The sequence below is a fragment of the Microtus oregoni genome, unplaced genomic scaffold (genome assembly GCF_018167655.1).
Source record: "Microtus oregoni isolate MIOR12 unplaced genomic scaffold, Mior012 000038F_ref0000394, whole genome shotgun sequence".
NCBI lineage: Eukaryota > Metazoa > Chordata > Mammalia > Rodentia > Cricetidae > Microtus > Microtus oregoni.
The window spans coordinates 22,554,105-22,569,254 of NW_024543097.1; the positions used below are offsets into that span (position 1 = coordinate 22,554,105).

At 39.7% G+C, this 15,150-nt stretch overlaps 1 protein-coding gene across 5 annotated transcripts in view; it reads right to left on the reverse strand.

Moving 5' to 3' along the window:
- LOC121433420 (septin-2) overlaps positions 1 to 15,150 on the reverse strand; it is a 36,901-nt gene that overhangs the window by 7,195 nt on the left and 14,556 nt on the right. For all 5 annotated transcript variants that reach the window (XM_041631803.1, XM_041631804.1, XM_041631806.1 and 2 more), the window contains exons 4-9: positions 8,486 to 8,572; positions 7,900 to 8,023; positions 6,733 to 6,867; positions 6,486 to 6,603; positions 4,583 to 4,684; positions 3,744 to 3,889 (exon numbers count right to left, since the gene is read on the reverse strand). In XM_041631803.1, coding sequence (XP_041487737.1) covers positions 3,744 to 3,889; positions 4,583 to 4,684; positions 6,486 to 6,603; positions 6,733 to 6,867; positions 7,900 to 8,023; positions 8,486 to 8,572 — 712 coding nt within the window. The remainder of the gene's footprint in view (positions 1 to 3,743; positions 3,890 to 4,582; positions 4,685 to 6,485; positions 6,604 to 6,732; positions 6,868 to 7,899; positions 8,024 to 8,485; positions 8,573 to 15,150) is intronic.

The following is a 15,150-nucleotide window of genomic DNA, read 5'->3' on the forward strand; positions in this document are numbered from 1 at the left end:
AAGATCAAAGAAGCAGAGCAGGAAGCCACTAGAGAGATGTTTTACCTCTACCAATGCTCAGAATGAAGGGGCGATCTTCAGACTGCCTAGACTGCACTGTGTGTCTCCACCAAACCTCAAACTCCACACTCCAGTGAGTTTCTGTCTCTTCCCCTTTATATTCCTTTTCCCACCCAGCCATATCGCTCTTGTCTCCACTTCCCTAGTGCTGGGATTAAAGGTGTGTGCCACCACTCCCTGGCCTCTAGTGGCTTAGCTTTGCACTTTTTTCTTTAAGCAAGCTTTATTAATTAAAATACAAAATAAAATATCACTATGTATATTCTCTTTTTTTCATCCTGTTGTTCAAAGTCATTACTCTTAATTATAAAACTATTCAGAATCAAGGGTGATGGGAGTACATACTTAAAAAAGGAAAGGGGTGTGTTGTCTTTAATCCCCTTTTCTGTAGGCCCGTATTTCTATATGGTATGGCAGCCAGGCTCTCAAGCCATAGTTTGCACCTGAGGTAGCCTTCCAGACAGGCTGTGCCTACCCTAACAAGGGGTCAGGATGTTGCTCTGCTCCTTCTCTGTAATTTGGAAGATGCCTGAATACAGATGCTAATTCAAGCCTATGTGACTGAGCTAGCATACTGACCAGAAAGACGTACAGGAGACATAAGTAAATATGGACATGACTAAAAATTCACCTGGTTAACTAGGAAACAGAATGCTAATGAATTTCACCCTCAGTTTATGTTTTGATATATAAGGCTGTTTGGAGATTAAACAAGAGGAATTTCTCAGGATGTGAACTCAGGATTTCATGAGGGATCACGAACAATTTCCCTCCCGATAGAGCCATGTGAGTTGTGTCTTTATTCCTGTGCCTCCACGCTGGTCAAGAGAGATAGTTTATGTTGGCCGGTCCACTGGACCACGACACTTTTCTAAGTTTACACTTATTTATGGGGAAGCACTTGTGTCATGGCCTGCCTGAAGGTCAGAGGACAACATGCAGGGGTCAGTTATCACCTTCTGCCATATGGATCCGGCAGATAAAATTCAAGTAGTCAAGTATGGTAATATGCATGTTTATTGGCTGAGATAATTTACTGGTTTCTATTTATTTTCTTTATCGTGTGCGCGAAAGAGAGAGAGAGAGAGAGAGAGCACACACAAAGATCAAACATCTACATTTGGGTGTCTTCTTCATTCTCAATACTTTAAAAAGAAGGTAAAATGGGAGAGGGTTCTAAACAGGGAGGGAAAAGGGAGAGAAATACAGAAGAAGAAATGAGGGTAGAATGAAAAAGGAAGTGTGTGTACACACATACACAAGCGCTAGCAAAGGCCAGAAGAGGGAGTTCAAGGGCTTCAGAGATGGCTCAGTGGTTGAGAGCACTGACTGCTCTTCCAGAAGTCCTGAGTTCAATTCCCAGCAACCACATGGTGGCTCAAAACCACCTATAATGAGATCTGGTGTCCTCTTCTGGCCTACAGGCAGGATATTGTATAAATAAATCTTTAAAAAAAGAAGAAGAAGAAGAAGAAGAAGAGGAGGAGGAGGAGGAGGAGGAAGAGGAGGAGGAGGAGGAGGAGGGAGTTCAATTCCCTGGAGATAGAGTTACAGGCAATTTTGACCCACCAGATCCAGGTGTTGGGAAACAAACCCAGGTCCTCTGCAAGGACAGCAAGTATTTTATGTTGCAGGATATTTGATCACACTATGGTGAAGATGTGTTGCTGTTTTACCTCACCTGCCTACAATACCTTCTGTTGGTTTAATAAAGAGTTGAATGGCCAATGGCTAGGCAGGAGAGGATAGGCAGGACTTCCAGGCAGAGATAGGAACTCTAGAAAGGATCTGATTTGTTTATGTGTGTGTGTGTGGGGGGGGGGTCACCAGTCAGGCATAGAGGAAGTGGAACATACTGTACTGAAGAGAGGTGCTACACGGCAGAAAGTAGGTTAACATAAACAAGTTAATATAAATAAGTTTGTCATTAGCCCCACCCCGATTTTGAGACAGGGTTTTTATGTATAGCCTTGGCTGTCCTGGAACTTGCTCTGTAGGCCAGGCTGAACTCACAGAGATCCTGCCTTTGCCCCGCAAGTGCTGGGATTAAAGACGTGCACTACCACACACAGCTAATTTAAGTTTTAACAGCTAGTTGGGAACAAGCCTAAGCTAAGGCCAAGCTTTTATAATAAGAAGTCTCCATGTCATTATTTGAGAGCTGTGCTCCAAAGAAAGTCCGATTATACTTTTAAATTGCTGAGCCATCTCTCTAGCCCTTTCATCTTCTTTTTAAAAATATACAGGTAAATTATATGTGTGTGCTTCCACCATAGTCCATATGCACAGGCTCTGCAGTACCCACTGCCAGCAACTGACACATTTCATGGCTCTCTCTACCATTTCCCCAAGATAGGGGTTCTCTGTGTAGCCTTGGCTGTCCTGGAACTCATTCCATAGACCAGGCTGGTCTTGAACTCACAGAGATCTACCTGCCTCTGCATCTCTGGTGCGCCACCACTGCCTCCTCTCTACCGAATTTTTGAGAGAGGATTTAATAATAAACTTAGAATTACTGATGTGGCTAGGTTGGCTGGCCAGTGAACCTCAGTGATCTCCCAATCTCCACCTCCGCAGTGCTGGGATCACAGTAATGTGTCACTGTACCCAGACTGCTTTCTTTGAGTGCTGAAGATCCGAGTGCAGGTCCTTATACTTGAGTAGCATGCATTTTACTGCTGAGTTATCTCTTCAGCTTCCCTCAAAGTGTATTTTTTTTTTAAAACTATATGCTTTCTTCTAGTGTGGTGGTTTGAATGAGAAAAGTTCCCCGCAGGCTCAGATGTTTGAATACTTGGTCCTGGCACTGTTTGGATAGGTTTAAGAGTTGTTGCCTTACTGGAAGAAGTCTGTTATTGTTAAAAGAGGTAGGTTTTAGGATTTCAAAGCGTCATGCAACTTGCAGTGTGTTCTTGCTGATTCTTGTGGTCAGTTAAAGAAGTGGACTCTCAGCTTTTGACTACCATTCCTGCAGCTTCCCTGCCAGGGCAGACTCGTCCCTTTTACACGTTGTCGTCCCTTTTACAAGTTGTTGCTGTTCTGGTGTTTTATCACAGCAACAGAAAAGTCACATCTATACTTTACTCTCTTAGTAACAACATGGGGCTGGGGATGTTAATTCAGTTAGTAAACAGCTTGTTTATCATGCAGAAGGCCCTGAGTTCAGTTCCAGTACAAACTCGGTGTGGTGGCACATGCTTAGAATACCAGCACCAGGAAGGTAGGAGAATCAGAAGTTCTAAGTCATAATTGGATACACATTGAGTTTGAAGCCAGCCAACATCTTTAATACTAGACATGAAACTCAACTATAAAGAAGTTTAACAGTTGCTAAAAATAAACAGAAACCTCAAGGATACCTGGGACCATCAAATGTGAAATCTTCAGGCTAACAAAGAGGAGCACCATGTGTCAGAGCTGGGCCTGGGACAACTCCAAGAGGCTGTCCACCTTCTTCTATACCAAGACCTAGCACCTCTTGGGCCATAGCTAAGGTTTAATTTTCCTTTAGCATCAGTGACTTAAGAAGAGAGAGCAAGAACAAGTACTATGAGAAAGAAGTTAGTTCAACAGCAATTCAGAGCCTGAATAAAGAACCTCAGTCCCTAACTGCAATGGTCTTATCAGTCTGATACAGGTATACCCTGTATACCCTGCCATAACGAATACAATCAATGTCTTACATGAGCATTGTTCTCAGCTTCAGGAAGTCATTGTGTTCTGGGTTCTCCACCTCTACAACACCCCATGGGTAGAGACGACCTCTGACCTTCTTGCCTTTGGCTTCAATCAACTGGTTGGAGCCAACCACAGAGAATGGGATACTGGCCTAGAAAGAAATATAAGATAGTAGGAGAATACCAATGTTCAATGTAAACAACAATGGACACAGAAATGGCTCCATGTTACTATATTACAAAATTCCTTTTTCTGTTATTGTTGTTTTGAGACAGGCTATGGATGGCCTGGAATTGGCTATACAGACTTGACTAACCTCTAACTCACAGTGATCATCCTGCCTCTGCATTTCCCAGCCTCCAGTGCTGGTATTGAATAGGCATGCCAGTACACCTGGCTTTAACTATGTTTGACCGAGTGCTAAATGCATACACATTTTACTTAGAAATGTCAGTTATTTTCCAAATAGGGCAAATCAAATCTGCAATGACATGTTCAAGCCTTAAGTAAAAATTTCCTAAATATACTGAAATTAAAATATATTACTATAATACAACTTGCCCAGTCTTGATCAAATTTGTCTTTTAAAATATGTATGTAAGAAAACAGGGAAGAGCCGGGCGGTGGTGGCGCACGCCTTTAATCCCAGCACTCGGGAGGCAGAGGCAGGCGGATCTCTGTGAGTTCGAGACCAGCCTGGTCTACAAGAGCTAGTTCCAGGACAGGCTCCAAAACCACAGAGAAACCCTGTCTCGAAAAACCAAAAAAAAAAAAAAAAAAAAAAAAAAAAAAAGAAAACAGGGAAGAGAACTGTTTATGTTACATATCTGGAGCCAGTTCTTACCTTGAGGAGTCTAGTCTGTTCCTTAAAATCTTCATCTTCATCTGACTCTGCATCTGGTAAGTGATAAATTTTGATGTTATGCTCTTCAATTTCATCCAAAATCTGGAACAATAACAAATTGTTATTGACTCAATTTTAGTTAACTGTATATAATTTTAACTAACCCATATTAGAAATTCAGAAGAACTGTACTCAAGACAGACCCTTGTTAAGTTCAAAGCCAATTTAATTTACTCATCAAGGTCCAGATAAGCCAGAACTACAAGTAAGATCACCTTAAAACAGTGACAACAAAACCAAAATAATATACCAAGAAATACGTAAGAGGTACTTGTATATTGAGGACTAAACAACTAATAAGTTATTTTCAAGTACTTTAAGAACTGTTAAAAAGGTTATTTATGTTTGCACTTTTAACAATAACAGTAATAATCGCGGGCAAGCCATCACTTTCAACATACAAAGCAGTAGCCCCAGTACAACAGCTAAACCAAAAGTATTCCCACCATCATCTACCAAGACAAGAATCTGAGAACAAAGAGACACTGTGAGCACCTAAAGTTCCTGGGCAACAGGCGGGTGTTTCATACATAATCATGGAATGAGAAGAGGTGTGTACAATGTAGGCAAAAAGAATTCTGGAAGAGTAATCCCAGTGCTTGTTGGCAAAGGCTGGTGGACCTCTGCATTCAAAGCCACCCTGTTTTAGATAGCTAGTTCCAGGCCAGCCAAGGCTACACTGTGAGACTATCTCAAAATATTAAAATTATTGAATTAACTCATCTTGATCTGGGCATGGTGGCACATGCCTTTAGTCCTAATCTCAGAAAACCAAAATAAAAATAACAAACAACCAAACAGGGAACCATAGAGACTGGTCAGTGTTGGACTGGCTGAGATGCATCAGGTTATTTTCCCAAACACAGGGAACAGTTCTTTTTTTTTTTTTTTTTTTTTTTTTCCCCGAGTCAGGGTTTCTCTGTGGTTTTGGAGCCTGTCCTGGAACTAGCTCTTGTAGACCAGGCTGGTCTCGAACTCACAGAGATCCGCCTGCCTCTGCCTCCCGAGTGCTGGGATTAAAGGCGTGCGCCACACCGCCCGGCCCACAGGGAACAGTTCTACTTAGACACGCTCTTAAGTGGACCACTGCAGCAAAACAGACTTTCCTGGAGTGGTGCGGGAGAATTGTCTGTATTCTGTCAATCATGTTTTAAATAAACGCTGATTAGCCAGGCAGGAAATATAGGTGGGAAAACCAGACAGGAAGTAGAAATGATGTAAGGAGAACAGGAGAATTTTGGGAAAGAGGAAACTGATTCTTCCCACTCCTGCACAGACCACCGAAGCAGCAGGATGTGATCTGCCCCACTGAAAAGAGGTACTGAGCCACATGGCTAACATATATCAGAAAAATGGGTTAATCAAGATGTGAGAGTTAGCCAGTGAGAGGCTAAAGCTAATGTGCCAATCAGCTTATAATTTACAGAGACCTATGTGTGATTTTCTTTGGGGCTAAACAGCTGGTGGTACCGGGCAGGACAAAAACCCCAACAACAAACAAGCCAGACCCGTCCATGTTACACTGGAGAGTGCACCCTTTCGTTATATCATTCACTTAATACTTGCAGGAGTTCCTTTTACTCAGCCACTTGCTATTCAAAGAGGCTAATTTTATCTAAAAAGAATTTAAACTCTACAAATTTGATTCTTTCTGTGAGGATGAAAAGTAAAAACTAGAACAAACAAAAACTCTTCAAATAGTGAGTAAGCTTTGAATTCCAAAACACAATGGGAAATGAATTCTGTAGTCCTGCCTCTGGCAACTCAGTTGCAATCTTCCTTCCTCCTGCTTCCTGAGCTGGTTCAAAGTCATGCTGAGGAGGCATGGGTGGCCAGCTCTTACCCTTTTCTTCAGCCGCTCACGTTCCTTCAGAGTGAGTGTGTCAGCTTTTGCGATGACAGGCACAATATTCACTTTATTGTGTATTGCTTTCATAAATGCAACATCTAAGGGCTTCAATCTAAAAACAATATTCAAAAGTCACATTTAGGGAAAGAATATGCATACAACACAATTTGTTTTTCTCAAAAGCATCTCACTTCTTATATTACAACATGCAGCAGGTTTCCATGATAAACAACTGACTCACCCATGTCCAAAAGGTGAGATAAAGTAGAAGCAACAATGAACCCTGTTATCAATGATGTGCCGCCTGTTCAGTCCACTCTCATCATGTAGGTAGCGTTCAAACTGCTCATCGATGTAGGAGATAATTGTCTTAAAACTGAAACACAAATTTCAAGAGTAATAATGGGTACAGTGACAGGCAGTCACTAACTTCAAAGGAAAACAAGTTTCTCTTCTCTTTCCCATACATAAAACAATCCATAAGAGAAGACTGAATGTTAATCTTTAGCAAAATGAAGGTGTGTGTGTGCACGTGCATGTGTGTGTATGTTTAAAGTGTAACAAACATTAAGTAGGTTTGGTAAAAAAAAATGGGACTCAACAACCTAAGTACAGCAAGTTACAAAGTATCTGACAGGTAGCCTGTGAAATTAGAAGGCTGCCAACCCTTTCAAAACGTACCACTGCTTCACAGGAGGCCAAGAAGCAGGGCACTATGGGAAAGCATGCAGTCCAAGTCAGGATGACATAAGCTGTCAAACAGAATGGTGAGAAGGGGGGCATTCTTATTGCAGAAGAAGGGCAAAAAGGAACCCCTTCCCCCTTGTTCCTTTTCTCAGTGATGCTAAGTTGACGCTTTATTTTAGCAGGTTTAGAATGAGAAAGCAGGTACAAAAGTAGGATTTTCTGCACGATGAACAGGCTGTTTAACCTTCTTAATTTCCTTATTTGTGAAAATAATGGCAAAGGGAAGTCATTCACAGGTACTATGACTCAATTTCACCTCCTACCATACAGAAGGGACGTATATATACTACAAACAGCAACTTGTCCGCTGGTTGCAGTTCATTATCACAGTGCTTTATGTTAGCAATTACAGATTAACTTTTGAATCTCAGGTCTTATTAGAGTGCTCTTAGAAAAATTCTCAAGGTGAACATAGTGGCTCAAACGTATTATCAAAATACTTAGGAAGACTAGGCAGGAGAATTTTGAATTCAAGGCCAGTCTATATGATATAGTGAAACACTGCTTCAAAACAGCCAATATTTAGTACTTTAAAATGATTAGATCCAGCACTTCAAGTGTTATTAACATTGTCTATAAATGTAAATCCATTCAATTAAATAAGTGAAAAAAATGCATAGCACTTGGCACTTTAGGGGTTTTGTACCCTCTGGATTCCTACCAATCCCTGCAGTTGATGGCATCCCCATAGCCAGGTGTGTCCACTACTGTAAGCCGAAGCTTGACGCCCCGCTCTTCAATCTCAACAGTTGAAGCCTCAATTTGGACAGTTCTTTCAATTTTCTCTAGAAAAGAAACAAACTTAATAGAAAATGTACTTTAAAAATCAAACATACTAAAGGAAAGATTATCCATTATCTATGTTTTTATGAAAAATGACTTGCAAGAAGGTATTCCTGCCAAGTGCTAGGATTAAAGATGTGTGTCACCACCACCCAGCTTATGTAACTTTTTAAAGATATAAAATTCTTTCAGTTGAGTTTCTCATCCAAAGTAGAATAGAGATAGAAAACTAGGAATTTACTAGACAACAAAATAAAATAAAGTTTAGTTGCACAGATACAGAACAAAGTCTACAATCAAGATCCTAGGAGCTCAGAAAGAGCCCACTTTCCATACTTAAGTGGACAGTCTATAAAACACAAAATGACTAAGCAAAACACATATCTAAGGCTTAAGGTATCAATTATATATTCTAACAATATTCAGGTAAAAATTATACTTAACAGTAACATAAAAATATTCACCTGCAGCTCCAGGTATAATTCTTTCTGGGTAGAGATCAGTCAGGAATAAGCTGTTTATGAGAGTTGATTTTCCAAGACCAGATTCACCTGAAATGAAAATGAAAACATTGTCATGACGTTCCCCATATAATTGTTAAAACTATAGTATTTACCATCACATCTGCTTCACGAAAAGGGACATGTATGCTAAAGGAACATGAGCAATCTGCTTAGAGAACAAGAATCCAAGACAATGGGATAGTACAATTTGGTAGTGGCATGATCACAAACAATTTTATCTCTTCACAGGTGTATAGAATGTACTTTGTAATTTCACTGTTGTTCTTTAAAATAAACTTTGATTTCTATTTCTTAAAAACCTCCATAATTACTTCACTCTCTGATTCTTTGTGCCTTTAATACTTTCACAACAAATTTCTACTACTCAAATTAAGAAAGTGCACTTGATCCTGTCAAAAACACATTTAGCATACAAGAAACCACATGTATGACACACTTCTTTATGCTTTTTGAATAATCTGATAAAGACTTTAGGTCTTAACAGCACACACCAATTTTAGTGCCTTCCCAAACTTCTTGGTATAAAGGTAAACAATCTTATCACCAGGGGTTCGAGGTGCACTAGTTTTTATAGAGACTGTATTATAGGAAAGACTACAATAGTATGGGCCATGCTGAGTGCCTATAAACACCATCCATGGAAAAGTGATTTTGTTGCTCTGAGATGGGGTTTTACTATGTAATTCAGGTCCTCTTAAAGAGCAGTGTTTACTCTCAATATATTTAATCACATCCTAAAGCTCCCAAGACTCTCAATAAAGTTTGCTTTGAATCAGAGGGTGGAGCTAGCTACTAGCTGACCAAAATTTACCAGAGGGTTTGGAGGATTGAGAACAGAAAAGCACAAGGAGTATAGGGTGGGGTTTAGAGAGTCTCAGCTTCTTTGGATTGAGGAATGAGAGGGGGAGGGTCACTGGTTTCTTCACCGCAGCTTTTCTGATCATTCAAGTTCTTACTCCAAAATCTGATTCCCAAGTTTTTATTGATAAACAATAATTAGAAAAATGCTTTGCTGGGGTGCAGATCTCTGGGTTTCCCTTACTCCTTCAACAAATAGTAAAATGCCTCCAAGGATATGTTGTGGGATATTTGTACATTGTGTGAAGATGTATTGCTTTGATTGGTATAATCAAAAGCTGAACAGTCAATAGCTAGGCAGAATATAGGTGGGACTTCTGGGCAGAGAGAGAACTCTAAAAAGAAAAAAGCAGAGACAGCAGCCAGATGCAGAGGAAGTAGGATGGGCAGTACAAAGATCTGATAAAGAGCCATGTGGAAGAACGTAAATAAAAAAAAAATATGGGTTAACTTAAGTAATAAGAACTAGTTAGGAGCAAGCCTAAGCTAAAGTCAACCATTCATAACTTTTAAGTCTCTTGGTCATTAATTGCAGGTTGGCGGTCCCAGTGAGAAAGTGCAACTACATTGTGCCATGTCTCCAGCTTCAAGGTAATATTTTTCTGTATAAAATAAAAAGATTTACATTAAATTATATGTATTGTGGTTGAGGGTTATGTAGAAGTGAGTAAAGGAGCCTGATGAGAACAGAGAAGATGAATCCCCCAGAAGCTGGAATTAAAGTCAGCTTTGTGTTATCTGACAAGAATGCTGGACTGAACTCGGGTCCTCTGCAAGAATAGCAAGCTCTCATAATGGATAGACATCCCTCCAACCACGAACATAATATTTAATGAAGCATTTTTTTCTTCTTCATAACTATTCTTTATGACCTATGAGATGTGTTATAGCTCTGTCAGAAAATTATGCTTATCTACTTTCTTCTAAATTTTTGCTTTTCATTATGTGTAGGATCTCTTTCAAGTTAATTTGCAAGTACAATAGAAAGTACTAGCTTAAGATAATTTTTTTCCACCAACACTCAGTTAATATTTTTTAAAAAATTAACTTTTCACTACTGAATAATCCTGGTACCTCAGTCAAAAGTAACTAACCTTATAACATGGATCTATTTCTGGGCTATTAGTCTCCATGCCTTGATTATTCTAGGTAAGTCTTCAAATCTAGTTAAGTTCTCCAACTTTGTTCATTTTCTAAACTGCTTTGTCCACTCTAAGTTCTCTGAATTTTCATTTAAACTTTGGAATTAGATTTTCTTTGTTGGTCTTTTTTTTTTATCTTTTGGTTGCGGTTTGTTTTTTTGAGACAGGGTTTCTCTGTGTATCCTTAGCGGTCCTGGGACTCTCTCTGTAGATCAGGCTGGCCTCAAACTCACAGAAATTTGCCTGCCTCTGCCTCCTGAGTGCTGGGATTAGAGGCGTGTGCCACCACCCCATCTTGGAATTAGATTCTTAGTATCTATTTTTTTAATAGCCCAATAAAAATTTTGATTGGGCCGGGCGGTAGTGGCGCACGCCTTTAATCCCAGCACTCGGGAGGCAGAGGCAGGTGGATCTCTGTGAGTTCGAGACCAGCCTGGTCTACAAGAGCTAGTTTCAGGACAGGCTCCAAAACCACAGAGAAACCCTGTCTCGAAAAAACCAAAAAAAAAAAAAAAAATTTGATTGGGAACAAACTGACTGTGTACAATCTGGGGGAGAAAGGATATCATCTGTGATGGCTTGAATGAGAAATGTTCCCTCTAGGCTCAGGCATTTGAATATTTGTTCACCAGTTTGCGGCCCTATCTGGAGAGGTTTCCTGGTTAGAGAAAACAGATCATTTAGGGGTTAGGCTTTGAGAGTTCTATCCCTCCCCTACTTTCAATTCGCTCTCTGCTTTTGTGCCTGCCTTTGAAAAGGTAAGATCTCAGCGTTGTTTTCCTGTAGCTATGTCTGCTCCTTGCTTTAGGAACTCCCCACCATGACGAACTCATCCTTCGAGAACCATAAACAAAAACAAAAACAGAAAAAAAACTGAGACAACAACAAAACTATCTCTTCCTTAAGTTGCCTTGGTCACGGTTATTTTAGCAAACCAACAAAAAAGTGATCTACACATCTTCTTAACAGTTAGTTTCCAAACAGAGCAGATCTCACAATTAACTTAGATTGTCTTTAACCTCTCAGCATACATAGTTCTCACACATATTTTGCTAGACTTATCACTAAAGAGTATGCTTTTAGCCGGGCGGTGGTGGCGCACGCCTTTAATTCCAGCACTCGGGAGGCAGAGGCAGGCGGATCTCTGTGAGTTCGAGACCAGCCTGGTCTACAAGAGCTAGTTCCAGGACAGGCTCCAAAACCACAGAGAAACCCTGTCTCGAAAAACCAAAAAAAAAAAAAAAAAAAAAAAGAGTATGCTTTTATTTTTATTTTACAGTAAGAGTGTTGTCAAGATTCTGTCTCCCTTCTCCTCCTCCAACTCTGTTTTTAGAGATAGTCTCATATGGCAGAAAATGGCCTCAAACTCTCTAGATGGCCAAGGATGGCATGAACTATTAATGCTTCCCACTTAAGTGCTGGGATTACAGATATACACCACCATGTCCAATTTGGTTCTGTCCTTAAAATTATTTATTTCCAGTTCAGGTACGTAAGTGTTTTGCCTGTATGTATTTGGTGTATGTACCACATGCATGCCCACAGAGGCCTGAAGAATGCATTATGTCCTCTGGAACTGGAATTTCAATTATAAACTGTCATGTGGTAGCTGGGAATTGAACTTGGGCCCTTTATAAAAGCAGAAAGTACTTTTTTAATTTTTAATTTTTTTTTTTTTGATCCTGTCAGTCCTGGAACTTGCTTTGTAGACCAGGCCTGCCTCTGCCTCTGCCTCCAGAGTGCTGGGATTAAAGAGTGTGCCATGAAAGCCAAGCCACAGGAAGTACTCTTAATTACTCATCTGTTCAGGCCCTGGGTCTATTAAAAGCCCATTTTAAAATTATTTACTAGTAAATTCCATACCACAGTAGACAATAACATTGAAAAGTTAGACCAAGTGTTACTGTGATGAGCTCTGTTCATTTAGACAGCTTTCCTATACTAATGCACTTGAAATTAAGAATCTGTTGCAAAGGAATTGTCATATTTAGGGAACTATATCAGTATATTACACATTTCACGTTTGCTTACATTTATACAACATTCACTGGGAAGAAACTGAAACACAAAAAAAACTCCTCCAATGCACACACATCAAACATCGGTTACACCAAATCATCAATGCCATGGCCACACTCACTATGCTAGCATTAAACTTTCCATCCACTAACAAACAATTTACTTCCACAACCTCCTAGCAACTCACAGCTATAATCCTCTATATGGCTGATTTCAGAGACAAATGTGGCTTATCTAATTAGTTACTATATTTTAACTATTAGCTCAGTTTTAAAAGTTCCTTACAGGCTGAAGAGAAGGCTAAGCAGTTAAGAGCACTGGGATACCTGGATTCAATTTCCAGCACCCACATGGCAGCTCACAGCTGTCTGTAACTCCAGTTCCAGGGGATCTGGTATGCACATAAAAATGAAACTTAAGAGTTTCTTTAAAATAAAAAAAGGTCCTTTCAAAACTCTTGAAATTCAACCATCATTACGGTATTAGTAGATAGAGCTTTTAAAAGGTCATGAGGGCCAGGCAGTGGTGGCGCATGCCTTTAATCCCAATACCTAGGAGGCAGAGGCAATCTGTACTCTACACATACAGATTAGTGTCATTTAGTCCTCAGAAGGATTCCAAGTGTATAATTCTGGAATTCCTTTGCTTTTTGAGAATTCTACCTGGTTACCTTAGGTTCTAGCTTTGTGACACTGTTATATTCCTTTTCTTTTTTCAAGACAGGGTTTCTTTGTACCTTTGGGGCCTGTCCTTGGAACTAGCTCTTATAAACCAGGCTGGCCTCGAACTCAGAGATCTAGCTGCCTGCCTCTGACTCCCCGAATACTGGGATTAAAGGCGTGCCACCACCACCCAGACACTGTTGTATCCTTGATTTCATTCTCCCTCTCAGATAAAAAGTAACTTGACAGACCCATATAATTTGTTTCTAAAGGTCTAAATTCCTTCATTGCCTACTGTTTATGGTTAAAACAAACAACAACAAACCCAATGCATACCTGCTTTACTTAATCAAGTTATCCACTGCAGGACAGCTAGTTTATTTAAGGGGTGGATAAACCTCAGGCATCAATTCAAATCCAGTCTGCTGCCTTTCTTATAAATGAAGCTTTACTGAGACATCATTATGCCTATCTGTGCTGTCTACGGCTGCTTCCCTACTCTGTTTAGAGCTGACTATCACGATCAAATTATATGCACATAAAGGTAATACTAATGTGACCCTTTTAGAAAGATTACTGACCCGACTTATGCATAGTCTGAGAGTGAAGATAGTGCTTACTTTTTGAAGCGCTATATAATCAAATAATAATGTGATAGAGTATACTGGTCTTTTCTAATGAGAACTTAAATTCCCATTATTTGTATTATTTAATTACTCGTAAAATATGTTGGCATCTACTCTTCAGGAACAATCCCAAATGTCTTCATTTTAGGTCTGTATACCATTGTCCTACTTAATCATGACCATCATAAAGCTTTTCAAATGCTTACTTCCTCAGTTTTGAAAATTCTGCAATTGCCAAAAATTAAAATGCAACATGGCTAAAAGAATCAACAATTTACCATTAAAGCCAGGTGTGGTTGGTAGCTCAAGCCCTGAGCTCCAATATAAAGAAGTCAGTGACATACATATCTCTGTGGGCTTAAGGCCAGCCTGGTCTATATAGCTAGTTCTAGGCCAGCCAGGGCTACATAATGAAACCCTGTTTAAAAAGAAAACAACAATAACAACAATTAAAACCCCCACTACAGTTTATCATTAAGCTTCTATTGCCATGCTAAAATACAATATATGCTATGATCCATAACACGGTATGACAGAATCTGTATCTGACAAGCACAAATACATTCAAGCAACCATTCAATTTCAATAGTCCTCCACTGTAATTTTATGAATTACTATTTTTAAGTGAAAATTAAACACAATACTAATTAAATGATTATATTTATCATCTCCAATAAATAAAAATTCTGCAAATTCACCTTTAATAATATCTCACAAATTTAGGCTGTCAGAAAATTTGACTGTCTCCTTTTTGTTGTTCTTGTTTTTCGAGATAGGGTCTCTCTGTGTAGTCCTAGCTGTCCCAGAGTTAACAACGTAGACCAGGCTGGCCTTGAACTGACTGAGATCCTCCTGCTTCTGCCTCACAAGTGCTAGGATTAAAGGCATTCAACACCACATCGGTCTTTTAGATCCTTCTGGTTTGGTGTCTCATGAGAGAGTAGCTAATGTCGGCAGAGATGGCAAACATGCAAAGGAAAACTAAGTGGGACTAGAGGATGCTTCTGAAGTGGGTCACCAATAAGGCTACTGGCAGCCTCAGTTCCTTGCCTAATAGTCTTTTACAAGGTCATGACAGCTAGATGCCTCTAGACATGACATGACATGACAGCTAGAATGACTCAAGCAAGGTAGGAGCCATAGTATCTTTATGACATAGTATTGGAAGTCCTATCATTTCTTCAACATCCACTGTCTGTATTAACCCTGTTTAAAAGTGGAGCAAAAAAGAAAGTAAAGCACTTCCTGCTCAAGCCTGATGACATAAATTCTATCCTTAGAACCCATATAAAGATGAA